The sequence below is a fragment of the Musa acuminata genome, chromosome BXJ3-9 (assembly GCF_036884655.1).
Source record: "Musa acuminata AAA Group cultivar baxijiao chromosome BXJ3-9, Cavendish_Baxijiao_AAA, whole genome shotgun sequence".
NCBI lineage: Eukaryota > Viridiplantae > Streptophyta > Magnoliopsida > Zingiberales > Musaceae > Musa > Musa acuminata.
Genome location: NC_088357.1, coordinates 32,925,082 through 32,946,806, shown reverse-complemented (window position 1 = coordinate 32,946,806; position 21,725 = coordinate 32,925,082). Strand labels below are relative to the sequence as shown.

At 33.1% G+C, this 21,725-nt stretch overlaps 1 protein-coding gene across 1 annotated transcript in view; it reads left to right on the top strand.

The window, feature by feature from the left end:
• Positions 1–18,688, top strand: part of LOC135649886 (uncharacterized) — a 32,941-nt gene extending 14,253 nt beyond the window's left edge. The window contains exons 6-12 of the mRNA XM_065168817.1: positions 3,424–3,474; positions 5,072–5,134; positions 5,888–5,953; positions 6,108–6,146; positions 8,226–8,348; positions 8,530–8,622; positions 18,237–18,688. Coding sequence (XP_065024889.1) covers positions 3,424–3,474; positions 5,072–5,134; positions 5,888–5,953; positions 6,108–6,146; positions 8,226–8,348; positions 8,530–8,622; positions 18,237–18,458 — 657 coding nt within the window. The 3' untranslated portion in view covers positions 18,459–18,688. The remainder of the gene's footprint in view (positions 1–3,423; positions 3,475–5,071; positions 5,135–5,887; positions 5,954–6,107; positions 6,147–8,225; positions 8,349–8,529; positions 8,623–18,236) is intronic.
• The last annotated feature ends 3,037 nt before the right edge of the window (positions 18,689–21,725 follow it).

Here is a 21,725-nt window from a genome sequence, read left to right as displayed (position 1 = left end):
CTTTATCATTACTGCAAACCTCCTACATAGCTACTGCTCTCTGCGCTTTTACGAACAAGTTTCTAAGTTCTGTTCTTTTCAAATCTGCATTCAGACGTAAATCGTTGTTTTCGTACGATCTCTACATTGCGGTTTACACTTACATTTTGATTCTATTTATAACTGTAAACTGTCTTCTGCGCTTTTACGAACGAGTTTCTTTGTAGTTTACGTTTACGTCTTGAGTCTGTTTATAACTGCAAACTGATTTCTGTGAACGAGTTTCTTTGCAGTTTACGTTTACGTCTTGATTCTGTTTATAACTGCAAACTGATTTCTGCGAACAAGTTTCTTTGCAGTTTACGTTTACGTCTTGATTCTGTTTAGACGTAAAACTGTGTTTTAGACGTAAACTACTTTTAAACGTAAAACTACGTTTAGACGTAAAACTGCGTTTAGACGTAAATTGCGTTTAGACGTAAAACTACGTTTAGACGTAAAACTGCGTTTAGACGCAAACTGCGTTTAGACGTAAAACTACGTTTAGACGTAAAACTGTGTTTAGACGTAAAACTGCGTTTAGACACAAACTGCACTGCGCTTAAACGCAATCTGCGCTTAGACGCAAACTGCGCTTAGACGCAATCTGAGTTTAGACGTAAACTGCGCTTAGACGCAAACTGCGCTTAAACGCAATCTGAGCTTAGACGCAAACTGCGCTTAGATGCAAACTGCGCTTAGACGCAATCTGCATTTAGACGCAAACTGCAAACTGCATAAATTGCGCTTAGACGCAAACTGTGTTTAGACATAAACTGCACTTAATCATAAGTAATCTTAGAATTGGCTTTTGCATCAAAATAGTTTTTATCGAACGAACGCAGTTTTCGTTTTTAATCGCTGAAAGATTTTCGCTGCACTAATTCACCCCCCCCCCTCTTAGTGCTCTCGATCCTAACACTTCCTCTATAACTATGTGGATTTCTGCTATGACTTCTTCCACGTTTTTTTTGTTTTTTAGTAACAAATGCACCAAAAGAAGATTCACCCTGTTCTTTCCTTCTAGCATCTTCATTTAGCAAACTGTCTTTAACAATATCTATAGTTAGAGTCCCCTCTAGCGTGAAGTAACAAATTGTCACCACATACGTTTCTCAATTTTTTGGTAAAGAGCTGAGAAGTAATAATCCTTGCATCTCATCATCTATATTTATTTTCATAGTAACCAACTTATTTGTAAAACTATGAAATAGGCTTATATGCTCAACAATATTACCACCATCTTTATACTTCAAATTTATAAGCCTTCTTAGGAGAGAAATTCTATTTCCTACTATTTTTTTCGCAAAGAGATTTTCTAACTTTTGCAAAAAAATATAAGCTCTGGTTTCATTAGAAATATACTCATGCAAGTTTATATCCATCCATCTTTTAATATATGCAATAGCTTTTCTATGTTGAACTTCTCATTCTTTATCGTCCATAGTAGAATGTTTATCTTTAACCTTGATAGGCTTATACAAATCTTTGCAATAAAGTAAATCTTCCATCATACACCTCAAAGTGGAATAATTTGATAAGTTCAATTTAATCATACTATCTGACTGCTCCATTTCAATAATACAAGAAAACTAGCACCCAAAAACAACTTGCTCTGATACCACTTGTTGGGAAAAACTTGTTAAAACGGAATAATTCTTTTTTCTCTTTGTGTATCGAAATGGGTTCCTAATCAAAATACCAACTTGATATCAAAATACAAATATCAACCATCATAGCATAAACAATAGAGCAATAAATCAATCACACAATGAGACCAAATTTTTAACGTGAAAAACCTAATGTGAGAAAAACCATGGGGCCGTAGTCCATCTTAAACTTTCACTATCAATAGTAATGATAACAGGTTTACAGTAAATCTTCTCTAGAATAACCAGAGGATCATAATAATATCAAGAACATATATCTTGACTCAAGAATAACATATCATCATCATATAGATGGATCTCATCAAAAGAGAATTCTAGATCTCACAAAGTAGATATAGCAAGAAAGTATCTCGGAGAGGATAAACTGTATATCAACACCATTAGAATTATAAAGCTTGCTGTAAGAATTCTCTATATAAAATTTGAACTAAAACTGATACCGTTTGACCACTGATCATCATATCCTAATCATTCTCTCACTACACGTTGTCCTCTCTCTCTCTCTCACCTTTGCTGTCTTATATCTCTTTTATTTTTTTTAATTAATGATTTGAGCTGGAAAGGCACAATTGTCCAACTTCACGTGTAGACCGGACCCAACACAACCATGGTTAATCCCGTTTTGCACCATTTCTAAATTTTATTGACAAAATCAGATGGAATTGATCAAGAGTCAACCAAAGTTAGCAGGAGATGGTCGATCTTGCTCCATTCTACCGAAAAAACAAAAGAAGAGGGGGAGTAGTAAAAGAAATGGGAGAGAAGAGAAGAAGGCGAAAGAGAAACCAATTTTTTCCTAAGACTGTTGTCCCTTAGAAAACCAACCCAGACCACCCGAAATAGATTGCTCCATATCCCGATTCAAGTTCCTAAGCACTGAATGTTTGACCCTTTTGATATACTAAGTGTCATGTATGGTGCGACTTAAAACTCTGCTACGTTGGTGAATAAGGATCAACATTTAGTCTGACTATCAATCAAGATGCATTTAATCCAAAATGAGGCTTGACAACTTCTTGATGCTTTCTTATTCTTCTTCTTCTTCTTCTCTCGTGTCATCTCTCTCTCTCTCTCTCTCTCTCTCTCTCTCCTTCACATCGATGCCATCGTCTCTTCCTCCTTCCTGTCACATTCTTCACCCTGCTGCATCGCCACCGCCTCCTCATTTGAATCACTGCCTCCACCTGTTGGAATATCTCGTTGTTCTCCTCCTGCTCCTCCCCTTTTCTCTGGTCTAGATGATACTGATCAGTTCAAAATATTATCGAGTGCCAGTATGCCATTCTGTATGTGTACACCGTGTCTCTCTGGTTGCGGTCAATATCAATCTTAGTGCTTCCATGTTGCACCTGGTAATAGGCGGTTTTTTCTTTGCAAATTACAACCTTAGCAATTAGCAATCAGTAACTTGGCTGTCCTTAGGGAACGTCAGGAATGTTGTCAATGGTGGGTCTGTAAGTTCGTTATACACTGTTGTATAATAGAGTTCAAAGAAAACTTTAACTTAAATTTCGTAGCCACTAGCAGCACCAACAATGATGATGACAACAAAGCCCACACACCTGATCATTTGGATATTCCTACCCTTTTTTTTTTGTTCCGCACTACCTACATTGAACTTGTTATGTTTGGTTATTGTAGTTGTAGTGGAGTCAGATACTGCATGCTAAATATTCCCTTTCTCATGTCATCATTTGAATTAATCAACAGGGTTTTTCTTGACTGTTGTTTGCAGGGAAACTTAATTGGTCGAGCAGTTATTGAATTCTGCGATAATGGACCTCCTGTAAGACATAAAATTCATATAATGTTTTAAAGAAACACATTTTTGTTGCTTTTGTTCTTTTATCCTCAGGATTTGTCAAAAGGCACTGATATAAGCTTACATGATTGTACAAGCTACTCACTACTTGGAAATACAGACATTAGGTGTTTTCTTTTCACTCAATGCAGTGATTATCATCATAGTGATAACTTAACTACTTTTTCTTTTCCAAAAAGTGGAAAAATAATTATTACTTAATCCCAGGCATTACACTGTTCCCCAAAAAATCAAAGCATAGTAAAGTATGCTCTGATTTGTTTGTTCTGGCAAATTTAGCCAGTCAGCTTGCAGACCTATTACTTTCCCTAGAAACATGAATAATAGAGAAGGCTTCAAAAAAGTATAATAACTGAGAAATATTTATGGTATAGTAGTTCTGTTAATCAAAATGTCTGTCAGTTAGAATCAACAATAATCAGCTGAACTCGCATGTGCATAGCAGCTTGAAGACCTTCCAAAATGGCATTGGCTTCACAGCATAGGATGGCTTTGTCTTGTGGATACCTGCAACTAACATAAGTACATTGTCCATTAGATCCACTGATTACAAAACCAACAACCCCATCCATTTCTTTGCCACTAGATCCATCACAGTTGACTACTTGTAGTTGTGTTTTCTTTATTTGCATTAATCTCATCACTTATGATCAAATTGCTGTTTCTTGTCAACATGCATGGTCCACAAATTGAATTTTCTCAATATGGCACATTAACAAAGTGATGCTAGATTACTCTGCTTATTCTGTTATCAGCATTATTAACTGTCAAACTAGTTGCAAATGCAATTCAGCCTGAATTCGTCTATTCTAGTGAAAAATTAGTTTCTTTGGAGGAAATGAAGTGGATAGTAAAACCTAAAAACTTAACTTTGGTCAAAAGTTGACTTTTCTTCCAGATGTTTGCAGAAAATTAATGATATATGATAGCCATGAGTGTTAATTTTGAGATTGGTTATATATTGGTCCCAATAATTGGGTTATGAGGAGCATTATTGTATTGTAAGTCAAATTTTTAGTTGTTTCAGCCACTAATCTGTAAGAAAATTTCCAAAAATTTTCCATAAAAGAGGAGAGTAACTGCAAATATGAAGCTAGGAAAAGTAAGTGCCTTCACAAATCCGGCAAGGTACTTTTTTTAATTTAATTTTTTAGGAAAGAATTTTCTTGTAGATTTAAACTAGAAGAATGTGATGCACTGTAAACTACATATGCTAGAACTGGACTTGCATTTAACGAATCAGCAACTTCATTTTTCAATCACATTAATTATGAGCGATGGATTTTGTACAGAAAGATAAATTGTTTCTTTTAGAAGAAAGTCACTTCCAGTACCAAAATTGCCCTCCACACTCATAAATCATATCTACGCTATTATTTAATAATTTTTAAATTGACTTCTTTAGTTGATTTCTCATCCATTAGATTAATTAATTTATGAAGGTTTTCATAAATTTATATGTATTTGTTTTTCTAGCTATGTTTTAGAGATTCTGTATCAGTTACCAGTAATCAATGAACATTTCCTTATGGAAGGTTTTCTTATGATCAACATATAACAGGTAAAAAATTTTATCTCACTAGGCGGACCTCATGCTGGTACTGCTTCTGTACCGCTATGTGGTGTAAGTGTCCTGGAATCAATCTTTTCATGCTTATTCTGGCATATGTGGTCAATGTCCATGATAGTTTAACCAATTAGTCAAATCAGCATAGATGTGTAACTTAGAAACCTGCTATTACAGAATTAAACATGTGGAGAAATCAAAGCTATAACCTGAAAAATTTTGTCAAATTGATATTTCTTTCCATCATGCTTATATCTCTTTACTTAGCCAAACAATATTCTGATTCATTGATTTATATTTATAATGGTGTCATGTTCTCATTTTCTACTCCTGGAGACATTTCTTTATTGATAAACCAACGATTAGAGTTTTGAACTTATTGGGAACTTCATTTATCCTAATCACTCTTGAGTTGATACTACATGATTACTTCTGGTAAAAGGATTCGTTCATTTATAAAAAAGACCTAGCATTTAAGGTGAATCATAAACTGTGTTTCTCTCCCTCTTGATTTCATGGAGAGAATCAAACAAGACAGTAAGTGTAGTAGTTAAATTTCACATTTGCAATGACTAATATTTTATTTATTGAACACTATCTTGTCACAAATTCCATCAGCTTTAGGATGGTCAGACTCAGAAAATACAATCAGATGTATCCTTCCTGAAGGGTTTGAAAAATTGGAATTTAAAAGTTAGATGGTGAAGAACAATTAAGTTCCTCACAGAAGTGAAAATTGCGATAGTAGTATGAGGAGTTGTGCTTTAATTGTAAGGCTAATGTTGTTCTTGCAATGTTTATCTATTGCAGTCTGGGATTATCTGCATGCTTGTGGATGACCTCATCAAATCAAAAGTCTATTCTGACTATGTGCAGGTATTTTGCCACTTTGGTGTTTTGAAGCCACAGCTATCAATTTAGATGGTGACTTAAGTTTTCCTCCATATCAACATTTCTAAAGTAAAATGATCCTGAATGTCTTAGTACAAGTATATTTTGGTACCTCTAACTTCTGATTAATCAATTGCAGGCCCATCTGGCTCCTAGCGGGTATCTCAAAATTCCAACTGTGAGTATTGCTTTTTTTTTTTCACTGGACCTATAAGATTCTGTCACATTGATCTTCTAGTAATCCACACTAAGCATGAAAAATATTTGTATCTGAGACTATCTCATTATGTACTTTTATTATTCTAGAGAAAAATTATACATATACCAAACTTGTTCTTGTTAGGAAAACAAAAATTATTGAGCCTTTTATGGCCTTTTATTTGATTTGAAGTGCTGTTCCGCATGCTTTGATCTGATCTCTTTGTTGGGATTTCCAAACTGCTAACTTGTAATTCTGTAAGATGTTTAAATTTCTTCTCATAAATATGTTGCCCTTTCATCTTTTCATCAAAACTTGACAACTTTGAAGCCTTATACATTTGCTGAACATGGACATTGTTTTGCTTCTAATCAATAGGAGTCATGTTGAATGTAGCAAGTCTACCATGTATTATACGTGTTATAAACTGGAATTGTTACCCATACTAAATGATCTCTTCCATGCATGAATTTGAGAAAAAAAACAGTATCTACCCTTACAGAGTGTGTACCATAGAAGCTTCTATATCATGTTTATCATTCCATCAGGATACTGTGAGATGCTGATGCATGGAGAACCTTTAGCAATTAACATCACTTTGAGGGGCCCTGACATGTTACTTCATATGGCACTAGGGGCATGCTATAGAATGAGTTGTTGCCATGCCAAGTTGACACTGGCATGGAATTCGGTATTCTAATCCTTGCCCCTATGTATTATTGATCTCCTGAGGGAGAAATTGATTTTACTACTAGTATGGAAGCCCACATCTCAGGAGAAAACCTCAATTGTGATGCTAAGCAAGTGGAATGCGAGTAGGTGCAAGGAAGCCTCAATTGTGGTTGAATTTCTACCATATGGACATGCATAATGGTAGAATCTCCTAAGGTTGGAGCATCATCAGGAGAAAACCATCACTGATCTGAAGCTTCCATTGTCAGGGTAAGTCCTGCACAAGCCTTTTTAACCTGAGATGAGTCTACTGCTAAAGAGTGTCACAATCTAAACGATGCACCTTGAACATTTGGTACTCTTCTAAATGCCTTTTATCCTCCTTTTGCAACAGAGATTTTAAGTCCCAGTAGGATTCTTTTTAACAAAATGACACATTGGGCTTCAGCTAATCAAAACCTGGGTTCTAACACAAGTTATCTAACTTTCTCACCCATCCAAACTATATATTGCTACTAAGAATCCTTCAGTTATAGGACCCTTAGTACAACTTCAAGATGGACTAAAATTGAATCTTACTGAGACAGAACAAACAAAATTTGGCTCAAACTACACCTGGTAGAATTTAATTGAATTTAGACTAGAACAGTATTTTGAACTCAACGAACTTATATACTCAAACTTACCCTAATTGGACTCAGCTGGGATCAAACATAATCTTCATCACTATGAAAAGAGAATATTTTATTTTAAATATTTTGTTAATTTTTAGCATTAAAATAATTTTAAAAATAGTTAAGTTTGTTTCTAAAGATAAAAGAATAACTATAAAGGTCAAAGTGTTTAAATATATTAATTCTTTTAGGCTGTATCTAGAAATATTCATATATTTATCTTTATAATTTTTGCTCACATCCGCATACCATTTTCAAAAAACAGGATGATTATGTCCTGCATCCTGAAAATAAGATGAATTTTGAATTATAGTTAGACAGGTCACAAGGGAGTAATCCTGTCGTGGCATCAAGATTGGCCTCATATCCTTATAGCCTTAGAATATTAAACATGTCATTTGCTAAAATCTGAATTTTGTCATACCTGATACAAGCTATATAGCATGGAACTTAAAGGAACCATTTTTTAGATCTATTTCGTCAATAAGAATTCACTTTTTGTCGGTGACAACTTTTTGAAGTTGCCATCGGATTAAGGTGCACAAGTAGATTGAGACTGAACCCAAACGCATGTGGCTTTTGATATTCACTAATTTATTTTAGTTATAATTTTCTGTCATGCAGTTTCTTTGTTTTGCCTTGATAGTACTCATATAGCAACCATCAATTAATTGCCTTTCATTTCTGAAAATCTGCATCTCATTTTTTCAAGGATATCCAAGAGTATTTGGAAGGATGCAAGTTTCTTCCTAAGCTTAACAATGAACTGCCCACCGAACGGAATTCTACATACAAGGAAAGATTTAGTAGCTTACAGAATTTGGTTCTGATAATGGTGAGTTTAGAAAATCTTCAGTTGTCCTGTTCGCTTTCTATTTTGATCGGTGTATTTCTCATTGGTTAGGACTATCCAATATGGTGCTCCTGAATATCTAGTTAAATGGAATTGTTCTTTATTTTGCATATTGATCTCTAAATGGTACTGTAAATCTCACTTGTCCTCAATTTCTTTGCAGTTTGAACATGACACAATTTTGATTCCCCCAGAGACATCTTGGTTTGGGTATTATCCAGATGGTGCCTTCAGTGCTGTTTTGCCTCCACAGCAGGTATATGTTTTATGTTTTATCTTTTAATATCTGCCATGTTGTTTGATAAGCTGCTGACAGATCTCTGGACAAATTTTTACTATAAGAGTATGTATAGTAGATATCTAACACTGGTGAACGCACTTGCAATAATTTGGTTCTTCGTCATGGTTTCTTCAAATTGATTATTTTACACAACTATTGGCTATGTTTCTGTTACTGCATTTGACATGCAAACTATAATTGTCCTTCTTGGGATTGAGTAATTACTAAAAACTGATCCTTTCCACAATGAGTCTCTAGTAGATACAGAACTGCTATATCTTATGTTATTCTAGAAGCATTCTCTTAGATGAATCTTAGGCTGTGTTTGAGAAATTTTCTTTTAGGTTTCATCATTTGTTGTGTTTACTCTTCTAGGAGCTCTAAGTCGAATTAACTTTTTATAAGTAGTTGCCTATATCTTTTGATCTTGGTTATCAACCAATTTATTTTTATGCTTATAGGTATCTTGTTTGAGTAGAATTTTGCCTAATTGAAGGTATATAGCTACAGTTATAAAGTTGTACGATAGGAAAATTAGAAAAGAAAAGTAGAAAGATCTATTTGACTTTACATCCTGTCGCTCTATTATCTGCTTATTCTTTATCTTTCATGAAAAGTAATATTCTTGTCTCCCCTTCTTTCGTCTCTCTCTCTCTCTCTCTCACCCGCATCTCTCTAATACTGCTAAGTCCATCTTTTCATTTGCTCGTTAGCTGAGACAATATAGTAAGCAGCTGGTGTCCTTTAATTTCAGTCCAATGAGGTGCAACCCCCATTGGAATTCAGTTCAATTCTTTTCTCTCTTGCTATTCAACTTGGTGCCAACTGCCAAACAACAAACTTAGAATCAGAAAAAGGACCCGATGTCCATTTTATCCTTTAGAAAAACTTTCGCGCATCGGTTACTTCAAATGTTGAAAAGACATTAGACCTGTCAGAACTTTGATGCTTATGATGATTGGTTCTGCCCCTATGATGTTATGGGGAAAGTCATGACAATCGAATGTGAAGGCACATAACTGGTTGAAAATCATGGAGACAGTAAAATGGTTGATTTGATTAGGTCTGCTATTTGGAATTTTGAAAACCCTAATTTTTTTAATTAGGGGTACTATTGTAATCGGATTTCATAAGTGAAGCCTAGGATTAGGGTTAACCTCTCCCTTTTTACTTATTGCCACTATTGCTTCTCCCTAACTGTGATAGAGAGCATGACTCTCTATCACAGTTAGGTAGAAGCAATAGGGATCATCTCTTTAATACCTTGTTATTCCTTTCTATCTCCTTGATATTAATCTTTTTAAAATTTTCTTCTTCAATTTGTGGATGCTTATATTATTTACTATGATCGATATAAATACATTCCACGAATCGATATTATTATTTAATGTACACATAAGTCATATGTAGAAGTTTATCTTTGATTTTGCTGCTGATTGTGGATATTGGTGTAAAACTAAGATTATGTATGAACATATCTATTTCTTAAAAATAAATCTATTTTGGATTTTAGAACATAAGATATTTGAATTAATTTTTATTACTAGTCTAAGAGTTTCTACAGCTGGTGAGGCAACTCTTTATCCTAGTTTCTATTAGTCATATGTGGAAGTTAGCATAGTCCTTGTAAGTTTGACAACACAAATTGATTTATTTAATTGAAAGACTTATATTAAGTACTAAACTTATTCAAATCAATTAAATGCCAATCTAATTCAAAAGAATTGTTAAATGTTGGAAATTTATCCAAATTATGTCAAGAATGATTTGTATTATCATAAGAACAAATTTATAATATTCGAGGATTGATTCATAATATTCAGGGACTAATCTGTAAGGTTTTGAGGATCCACTTGGAGTTTTTAAGGACTGATTTACAAATCAAATTATATCTTTTCCCATTTCGAATCCAAATTTAAGGATCTAGATACTGTCAGATTCCTTTTAAAATTTACGATATATGTTTGTTATTATTGTAACCCTCAAGAGCTTATTGATTTTGTAATTTGACCTTCTATGAATTAGCTTTAGAATTTCACGATAACAGTTATTTAATTTCATAAAATATCCATCTTTTATTAATTCAGCTATATATACATGATCTTAAAGAATTCAGTTATCTTGATGCACTTCTTCTTAGCATAAACATAAAATTAAGTAAAGTTAGCTGGATAAGCAAATAACAGGAAGAAAGGTAATGGCTGATGAATGGATTCAAAGGTACATTTTACTTCTATAATATTGCATCGAAAAATAATTTAGACAATTTTAGCTAGTGTAATATAATTTTTTAAAAGTTCACTTAGATTAATTAGAGACATTAGACAATAAACAATTTTTTAGGGAATCATTTTGCATGTTATTATATGCTAAATGAATGGAGTAGGAGGTTCCTAGTTAGAATACTCAATAAAATAAGCAATCTATAATAGACTTATTTGTGAAAATAGTCACAGTGAAGTTGTTATAGGGAAACAAAAAACATTAGTTGAGTTACGATAAACCTAATATATCTGAAACCAAGTAACTAAAACACAGTTAACTTACAACTACACATATCAATCGATAGATACTCATCGGCTCAGGGAATTGGTCCATAAGCATTGATTGACCTAGTTCATTGAATGTTAGCCAACCATGTGGTCTAGTGTACGTTGGACTGATGAGCTAACACAGTTTCTACCCATAAGGAGTCCAACAACAAGCTAACTTTAAAACTCCTATGATAAGAGACAAAAAATATTCAAAAAATCCTTAATTTATGTGAACATCCTTATTAAGAGACAAAAAAATCATATACTAAAATTAGGCTTCAATGGTGTTTAAAAGGGTGATTTTGATAAATTAAACTAAGAGTCTGCCAATGACATGCAAGCAATACTTGATTTATTTGAAAGAGTATTTATAATACATATAATTGGATGAAACAGGAAATAAAGGACTAAATTAGAATAAGTTGCACAGGTTCTTGGGTAATGCTTAAAGTGTCTAAATGAAATAGAAACATAGGCTCCAGCAATATTTAACTCTTAGTCATTTTAAGCATAATGTTTGAGCATATATATTTCATTGTATAAAAATTTATTATTCTTGAAATATTAATCTTGTTCTATAAAGTAATAAATATTCATATTTAATTTGTTATGACATCCAACGTGATCAATTATTAATTTCATACCATGTTGACATCCTGGTATTAATTTTTTGTTAAGCATATATCCGATGAGTCATTTGAATAAATTGAATCTCGTGTTTAAAATATTAATTTTATTTTATTTGATACGTGATATAATAAATATTTATATCATCTAAGTTATTAGATAGTTAAATAATTAATTATTTAATTTATTATCATGTTAAAAAAAATCAAGAATCATGATTTAGTGTTTCTTAAAAATGTATAAGTATGTTGTGTTGATACGAGGTAATTATGATTGAGTATTTTGTATTTATTATATAAAATTTTAATTTCAAGTTAGGCTCTTAATAATTATTTTACCATAGGCTTATATACCATTATAGATTCCAGTGATAGTAAACCTCCAAACTGACGAAGGGATGGTATTCAAGTTCATCAAGGTGGAGATGATGGGATAGTATAAATTATAACCAATAGTAGTCTTAGTAAAAGGATTAAAAAATTATTTTTACTAAAATAGATTATTTTATGAATATTAAGTGAACAAAAGTGATGTGTTATCTTATGAGAAATGTGCCCTTAGATATTAAACCCATGGCACGATATGTGTGAAAGCATTTAAGTCCACCAAGGAAGTTATCTATAAGATAGGGTTACTTCCTATAGGTCTAGTACATAGTAAAAATGATATGATATGAAATAAAAAAAAAATTTATAATATTAATTTATTTTAGTAAAAAAAATACTTTTACTAAAATGAATTAATTTTTATGAATATTATGTGAACAGTGGTGACTCGCTAGCATCCTATAAGAAATGTGCCATTAGATAGTAAATCTATTAACCAATACATGCTATGGTGTTTAAATCCATAAGGATGTTATCCACGGAGAAAAGAGATTACATTTTTATTTTCTTTTATGAATAAGAGATTCTATATATATTTAATATGATGTGATATGAACATAAGAGAATATAATTTTTCTCATTCATCATCTTTTTTGTATACAAAGGAACTATATATATATATATATATATATATATATATATATATATATATATATATATATATATATATATAGGTTGATTACTAACTATATAACTAAGAAAATTAATTTTATACAATATTTTATTCTAATCTATTTCCTATAATATAGGCTTATTTAGTCCTAATTGAGTGGCCCAAATAGGAGATAGATTCCTTTAATTATCGGATTCAAAATCTCTTAATCATGAGATTTTTCACACTCCCTCTCAAGCTAACTCAAAAATGTCAATCAATCCCAACTTGCTAGTTAGATCCTCATAAGAAAATTTTGGAAGCTCTTTGGTAAGAATATCTATCAATTGCTTCTTTGTAGGATTACAACACATGCAAATAATTCATTCTTTAATTTTCTCCTTTATGAAATGTCTATCTACTTAGACATGCCTTATTTAATCATGGTGCACTGAATTATGGGTAATATTAATAGCAGCCTTAATATCATAGTATAATCTCATAGGAGTTTCAATGGGTATTCTTAGCTAGAGACAATTTATAATATAACACATTTAGATATAGGATTCAATTCATTTTCTAATGGTAATAAAAATATCAAGAACTAAGGAAGGATTAGGGTTACTTGTCTTTGGATCTGTTATTGGTTAAGACTTTTGATTGTACTAAGGAGAGTAAATATTGACCTTTTTCTAAAGTTTTCTATCTTGAATAAACACAAAGCTAATGTTTAATAATAGTGATATCTCCCCCTGAACTAAACTATTCAATAGCATGTTATGGTGTCGAAGATTTGGGTTTAGGAGTATCAATAGAACTAGTTAGTTGTTGGCTAGATAAGTTTGATAGAGTGAAAGTAGTTAATGAATTTGACTAGAAAATAGGGATTGGTAGAGACAGTTCCCAAAAGCAATCTTTCTAGGTAGAATTCTCCCCTCGAAGAGGAGTTTTTTTAAAAATATATTTTGTTTTCAAAGAATGTAATATCTATAGTGATAAATATTTGTTTCGATATAGGATCATAACATTTCTAGCCCTTTTGAGTCATGGAGTAGCCATTGAACACACTTTAAATGCACAAAGTTCAACTTTACTTCAATGATAATTATGAATATAGACAAATACAATGCACCCAAATACCTTTGGTGAAAGAGGGTTAAATAGTTTTACATGTGGATAAATGGTGGATAAACGATCAAGAGGTATTTGAAAATTAAATATTCTAGTAGGCATTCGGTTAATCAAATATTAAGTAGTAAGAATAGCATTTCCTAAAGATATTTATTAATATAAGTGGTAAATAAAAAAGAGCATACTACTTCAAGTAGGTGTCTATTTTTTTTGTTTTGTAATACTATTTTTTTAGGGGCTATCAACACATGAAAATTGATAGAGTATTCCATGCTCTAACAAGTAGGAATTGAAAATAGTATTAAAGTATTCTCTATAATTGTTAGTTCTCAAATTTTATATTTTTGCTTGGAATTGATTTTGGATGATTTTCAATAATTAGATTTTTCTTTTAAGAGGTACCCAACATACTCTTGTATGATTATCTATAAATATTATAAATCACTTGGTTCTAAACATATTTATCACTTTAGGTCTCCAAATGTCACTGTGTAAGATTAAATGGTTTTGATTTTTTGTATGGTTGAGAAGGAGAAATAGTGTGATGTTGTTTAGCAAAATGATTTATTTCACACTAAAATAGAGAACTGTTATTGTTTCTGAATAATTAAGGTACATGCTTTTACAAATAAGAAAAGCTTAGCTGGTGTAGGCTATAGTACCACAATATTATTTCACTACTAGTATAGAGTGTTACTATTTATTGTCAACTAAGATTGTCCATTTCAAGTAGCATCTGTTCAAGATAATAAAATCCTTCACTCTCTTTAGCACTATCAATTGTCCTCCCTGAATACAGGTCCTCAAATTCAGCAATACAATTGTGACATTTGCAATACAATGCAAATCCTTTGTGAGTTTGATAATAGACAATAAGTTACAAGATAAGTTGGAAACATGAAGTAAAGAATTTAATGCAAAGTACAATTCTGCCTTTTTCCTGATGTAGAAGAAAGTGATCCATTGGCAACTTTTATTTTAGAGTTTTAAGGACAAGATGTGTAAGAGAAAAACAAGTATGAACCAAGGTCTGTTATGGTCTGTTATGCTTAAATCTATGAACCAAGGAGCCTTGAGATCAAAAGAAGTAAACAAAGTTGTGAAGCAATTACCTTTCTTGACCAAAGAGCAAGATGATGAAGGAGAAGGATTAGGATTTTGAGACTGGATCAGAATTTTAAACTATTGCTCAATTTGTTCCTTACTGAATAAAGGCGTTTCAGCTCTTTTAGTGGTGGTGGCAGATTGATGGCCTACTTGAAAGCCTTGGGTATTAGCCTTATCTGAAACTCGATTGCTCTGGTTTTCTATGTATCTTCTAGTAAGTTTCTCTTGTGTGTCTTGGTTTATTTTTATCAACTCCCTATCTTTGATTATATTGCACAACATTAACAAAAGAATTAATTTTAGCTATCATAATAAGCGTATAATTTTCTGCAACGATAGATGGAGTAGAAGATCCCTTCATAACTTGTCTTCCATTTTTCTCTCTCATAACTTTGGAGAATATAGCTTAGAGAGATGTTAATGAATCATTCCCCAATATCTATCCATGAACTTCATCTAGTTTTTTATTTAAACCTACCAAAAATTAAAAGGCTTGATCCCTCTCAAGGATTTTTATTTATCAAGCACTATTAGCAACACATGACTACTCAAAATCATAAAAAATAATCAAGCTCTTATCAAAGTGTCTTCAAGGTATTTAAGTATTTTATAAGACTAGTATCACCTTGTTTAAGCTCTCTGATCTTATTTGTAATCTCAAATACTTAAGCTGAATTTTTTTATTTTTAAATATGTCTCGACCATAGCATCCCATAACTCCTTTGCTATTGGTAAAAATATATATATGTTTGGTCAATTTCGGGTTTCATAGAGTTTATCAACCATGATATGATCATGAAATTTTCATAATTTCATGCTTCGAACTTGTGATCATCCTCTACAAGTTTCATTGTTGATTTGGTCAAATAGTTGATCTTTGCTCTTCCTCGAATATATAATTTTATGGATTGAGATCAACAAAGAAAGTTTTATCCATTGAGTTTATGCATAGTAATTAATAATGATGGATTGTCATCTAAGTTGTTTGTTGGAGATGGAAGCATTGGTTTCATGTTCTCATTTAGACATAGTAGCGTAAGTTTCTCACAAGCAAACAATAAAGAGAAAATAGTTGGGGTTAATTCGAAAAGTGACATAACAGCAATTAAGGTTGAGAGAAAGAAGAAAAACTATTCCTATAGGAGCCAAGCCCTGATACCAAAAACATAAAAGAATATGATTTTTTTCATTTATCCTCTTTTTGGTATAAAAAGTAAGATATATATAGGCTGATAATAAACTATACAACTAAGAAAATTGATTCTGTATAATATTTCATTTAAATTTATTTCTTATAATATAGACTGATATGGTTAAATTGAGTGATCCAATATAGGAGATAGATTTTTTTAATTATGGGATTATAGAAACCCTTAATTATAGGATTGAAAATCGCTTAATTATGAGATTTTCCATAATATATACTCAATATGATGTGATATGAAAATAAGATAAAAGGAAAAAAAATAGGGAAAGATGTATGATATGTAAGAAGAATTTAATCCATAACTTGTTATGTGATATGTATTAAACATGATATATCCCTTATTAAAATGGTATTACTCCATGACATATAAAATATAATTGAAGTAAATGCATGAATAAGTAGGCATCATGCATGGTCGATATGATCTTTGTTATACCAATATAGGAGCAAGATATGATAGTGTTGTGAGTATTTCTTGTTAATCTGTTTGTCATTTTTCTTGATCCTCTACTCTTACATGGCATAGGCTTTTACATTTGTTAATATTGATTCTGCATATGAACTCTACGGGCATTTGTGCTTTAAAAAAAAAACCTACAGATGAAACTTGAAGCTAATGTGGTATCAAAAGTTAGAAGTAAAGGACTATCGGAGGTGAAAATGGATTTGTTAATTTGTCATTGTTGTAAGAGATGTGTTAATGTTTTTAAAATATATTTATATATTATTTAGATATGTAAAGAGGTTTTTTAGTCCGCACACAGTTTGATCTTCTAGATATCAATTGAGTAATTCAGTTATGAGAAAAAGATTTTATTCACCCAATTATCACTGACATGATAATTGGGTTATGCCGATGATGATGATGAGGATATTATGGGAGAACATTGTGACAATCGATTGTGACGGTACATAACTGGTTGGAAATCATGATGACAGTAAGTTGGTTGATTAGGTTTGCTATTTTAAATGTTGTTAAAGACTACACACAAAGCTGCATTATAAAAATTACTCTTATTTTCAGTTTTCGTTTGTGTTAAAATATTAAAACATTGAAATAATTGCCTTTAAATCAGTCCATCCGTTGTAGAAAGGACTGCTGATTGTGGACATTCTGAATAGCATAGCTTCAAAAGCCTAGTGCAGGATGTCATTGCTCAATTTGTCCTAATGTCCTGAATTTAAATGGTAAGTGCAAGCAAGATTGAAATGTCGGTGTGGTATTATTAAAAAAACAAATAAATAATCTGAAATGTACCAAACCATAGTTGGTCTTTGGTCGGATAAATATTGGTCGTTACATACCAGTCAGACCAATCTTTGAAACCTTGAGTATAAGATGTTGAATTTAGTTGATTGGTTTAGATAGATAGATCGGGAAGTTTGAGATAAAACATTCGACAGTCTAAAATTCTTTACTGTATAGGTTACCAAACACCTTGTAAGAATTTGTCGAATGAGTTATTACATCTTCCAAGAATTTGTCAGATGAGTTATTACATCTTCCAAGAATTTGTCAGATGAGATATCAAAGAAGGCCTCACACTCACACACGCTGAAGAACGCAACCCACTGACACACTCAAATTTTTAGTCTCAACGTTCCATGAGCTCAGATATTTATGTCAGTCATCTTGAGTGTGTCGAGTCTGTCAGGTTGGTATCAGGTTGTCCTTCGCACTTGTAAATTTTACTGTTATTTTCAAGAGCTACTGGAAAATGTATGAAAATGTTAGTGTTGTTCCTTGAATAATAATATGCTGTGACCACATTTTGTTGTGAAGGACTATGATGACCATCACAATGACTTGTTAATTGCCCTACGAGTTTCTTTTTTATTTATTTATTTATATTGTGTATTCTCCTGTCACAAATATTTAATACGAGTGAGTCATGATCACAGTCGCCTTATCTGGAAAGACACAGAAATCAATCAATCTTGATTGTTAGTTTTGTCTTCTTTCTTCAAGCTTAATGCTTCTTTTAACCAAAGAAATGAAATTGCAGACGACTCTATACACGGAAGACTGGATCGGTCTAAAAGCTCTGGATGATGCTGGACGAGTCAAATTCATCAGTGTTCAGGGGAACCATCTTAGAATCTCTGAGGATGACATAAAAAAGTACATAGTTCCTTTCTTGGTGGATGACAAACCATCGAAACTTCTGCGACAGAAATCTTCAGTTGACACTGGACTACTTGCCTTCACCATGGATCCTGGGAAATAAATCAAGATGAGCAGCTGAAAGTACTATACAGTCGTAGTAGTTGTTTTAAGGGTTACCGTGGTGAAAGCCTTTAGCTATATTATAAAAAATGCACTTGTATTGCTTTCGCTTTCCAGTGCAAAGCGGTTGTAGATAATTATTGTGGAGTATGGGATATATATATATATATATATATATATAATTATATAGATAACTTTAGCTTTCTACTTTGAAAGAGTTGCAGGTTTTAATACGTTGTTTTAGTTGATTGGGGATCAGTACATGGTTGCTTCATCTGAAATTTGGAAAACTTTGAAATATATATATATATATATATATATATATATATATATATATATATATATATATATATATGTGATTTCTCATCCTTACTTATATTTGTACATATAATAATAAAACAAACATCTCTCTCTTGCGACTTTAGAGTAAGAAAGGAACAAACAAGAGTATTGGAATGTTTGTTTCCTCTAGGTCCAAAGGAAATCATGGGCTAGGCCCACCAAGATGGATCTAGTTAACCAAGCTAGGGGAAAGGGTGTGGCACGGGGAATGGTTGTACTTGAGCTTGGAATAGGTCCTGACCCACCTAGTTTGATTCAACCAAGGACCTCGAGCCCTATGATGGGTTTGAACCATGGGTTACGGTCACATTTAGGATTGGATTCAATATTCTTTATGCCACTTTCGAGATGTTAATGCTAATAGTACTAGGACCTCAGCATCTAATGGGCCAACAGGATGATTCTAGGGTTCCATTTCTTCTATAGTTATAAGAGATGTGTCAAAGGCAAGGTTTGTCTCGAGGAGGCACCATGGTAGAAACCCATAAGATAGGGAGGTACTTTCAAGGGTAGAAGAGATTGGTGACGTGGTTGCTGCAATGAGCCATTGAGCAAGATCTAGTGATAGGTATTTCACAATTAGCCGAGTCCTTGTTTCCGTTAAGAAAGAAGGGGCTCCTCAGGTGTGTGAAAGGTATCTTCCTAAAGGTGTCTTGCTCTCCAACCCCTTTGCTATACTCTATGACATAGAGGAGAATGAGGAACAAGAGTTAGAATTGAGTAGAGATGATGCATCATTCATCTTTGAGGCTAGCAAGCAAAAGGGGCGAACCGAGGGTAAACCTAGGAGATTGACCAAAATGTTAAAAAGGCAGAAAAGGCATTCCAAGTGGTCGTGACAATGGTGGAAGAGCAGGATGAGTGCTTCCTCATCGATTAGGCAGATGAGGAGTGGACAAAGAGGAATAATGAGAAGAGACTCAAGACCAAAAGGACTCCTATTTAGGAAAGTCTTCAAATATTTCTAAAGAATCTCTAGCACTGTAACAAAAAAAAAAGTGCGAGGGTAGAGGAAGGTTGACAATGGCCATAGAGGCGGGAAGGGATCCAAATTTTACAAACTTATGAATTGTCTATTGTGGTATCAGAGAGGACTTAGGAAATACAACAATAACAACGAAAGCCTCTTCTCTCTCCTGAGGCAATCTAATCTCTTGATGTTGTTGCTATTGGAAACTCATCTACGGTCGGAAGAATATGAAAAATTAAAAAAGAAGCTGGGGAAATACTAGCTAGTAGATTATTGCAAATCTGAAGTTAGATATAAAGCATCGCTCTTACATGAAAGACATCTCTTTACCATGTCACGATAATATGCAAATTGCCCCAACTGATATCTCTAGTTATTAAAGGATCAGGTACACCTCACTGGCTTTTAACTATTGTTTAGGCTCATACTTGTCTGAATGCTTTGTGACCTTAGCTTTCTAAACTTAATCTACGTGATATTCCTTAGTTAATATGCAATTATTTTAATATCATTTATAATCCTAAGGACAAATTAAGTAATAGACCTTTACTCTCAATAACTTTGTCACTCTTTTTTGATATTTTATTTTTAGATCTAAATTGATTAACCTAGAATTCAAAAGGCTTAAGTTTACTTAGACTAATAAGAGGAAGGGGACTATCCGTATTCTTGCTCACCTTTGTTAGATCTTATACAAATCCTTTATGGTGTGATTGCTTCTCCTTCTAAGTGGTCCAACACCTTCTGAGAGTTGCTTTGGACCATGACCCTCTATTGATTGGTACTCCTAGGATGTCCAAGATGAAGAGGTTTTGTTTTGAACTTCATTAGCTTGACTATAGAAAAGCTGGATCTAGTCAGCAAGATCTAGGGGGAGGAAGTGGCCTATATTGATCCCTGTACTATTGTGAGTGGAAAATTGAATAGAGTAGGACTGGCTTTGAGTAGATGGAATAGGAAAGGGGGTGGTGACCTAAACCATGCTATCAAGAACACCCTTCAGGGCATCTAAAAGCTGAAAAGTAAAGAGAGTGAGAGTCTCATATCCGAGAATGAATCAATCACTCTATAAAATCTCTACAATAGGATAGAAATCCTTTATAGACAATAGCATCTCTTCTTATGGAATAAGGTTAACATTACTTGGATAGAGAGTAGAGATAAAAATACTAGGTATTTTCACTCTTTAATCAAGAATCAAATATTAAATATCAGATTTTGACGATGAAATCAATTGATAAATTATTTGATCAAAAAATGTGCAACATTAACTACGATAGTAATCAAGGTATAAATCAAAACAAAGTGCCGGAGTAAAGATCGGGATTTCATTAGGAGTTCAAGAGTTCGTCGGAAGTCCGGACATTCGTCGAAAGTTCTGTCGGAATTGACCAAGAAGTCCAGGAGTTTGTCAAAGAAGCTCGTCGGAACTCGCTAAGAAGATCGTCGTGAAGTCCAAGAGCTTACCGGGAGTCCATTGGAATATTATCGAGAGATCATCAAAAGTTTACCAAAAGATCGCCGAAAGCTCATCAGAAGAAACTTAAACTAATCAGACTTGTTTTGCTTAGTGTATGCCTTAAGAATTGTAGTAAGCACGTAATTAGGGTTAGGTTTGGGATGTAATCCCACTAACTCAGTTAGGGGCCAACTAGGCCCGTAATTGGACTAATTTGGGCTTGATTCAAGGCCTAACCAGGTTGCTGGACCTTGTCTAGTGGTGGAACTACCTAGGGAACAGTCGTCCAAGTGGTTTGGGCGGTGGTACCACCCAGAATAAGCAATGGTACTATCGGTAGTTATTACCTGTCAAGCGGTGGTAACACCTTATCAGGCAATGGTACTGCCAAAGCTCAGTATTCGAGACTCTGTCAGGTGATGGTACCACCCAATGTCAGAGTGTCAGGTAGTGGTACTGCCCAATATTGGCGGTGGTACCCCTAGTATCTCAAAAAT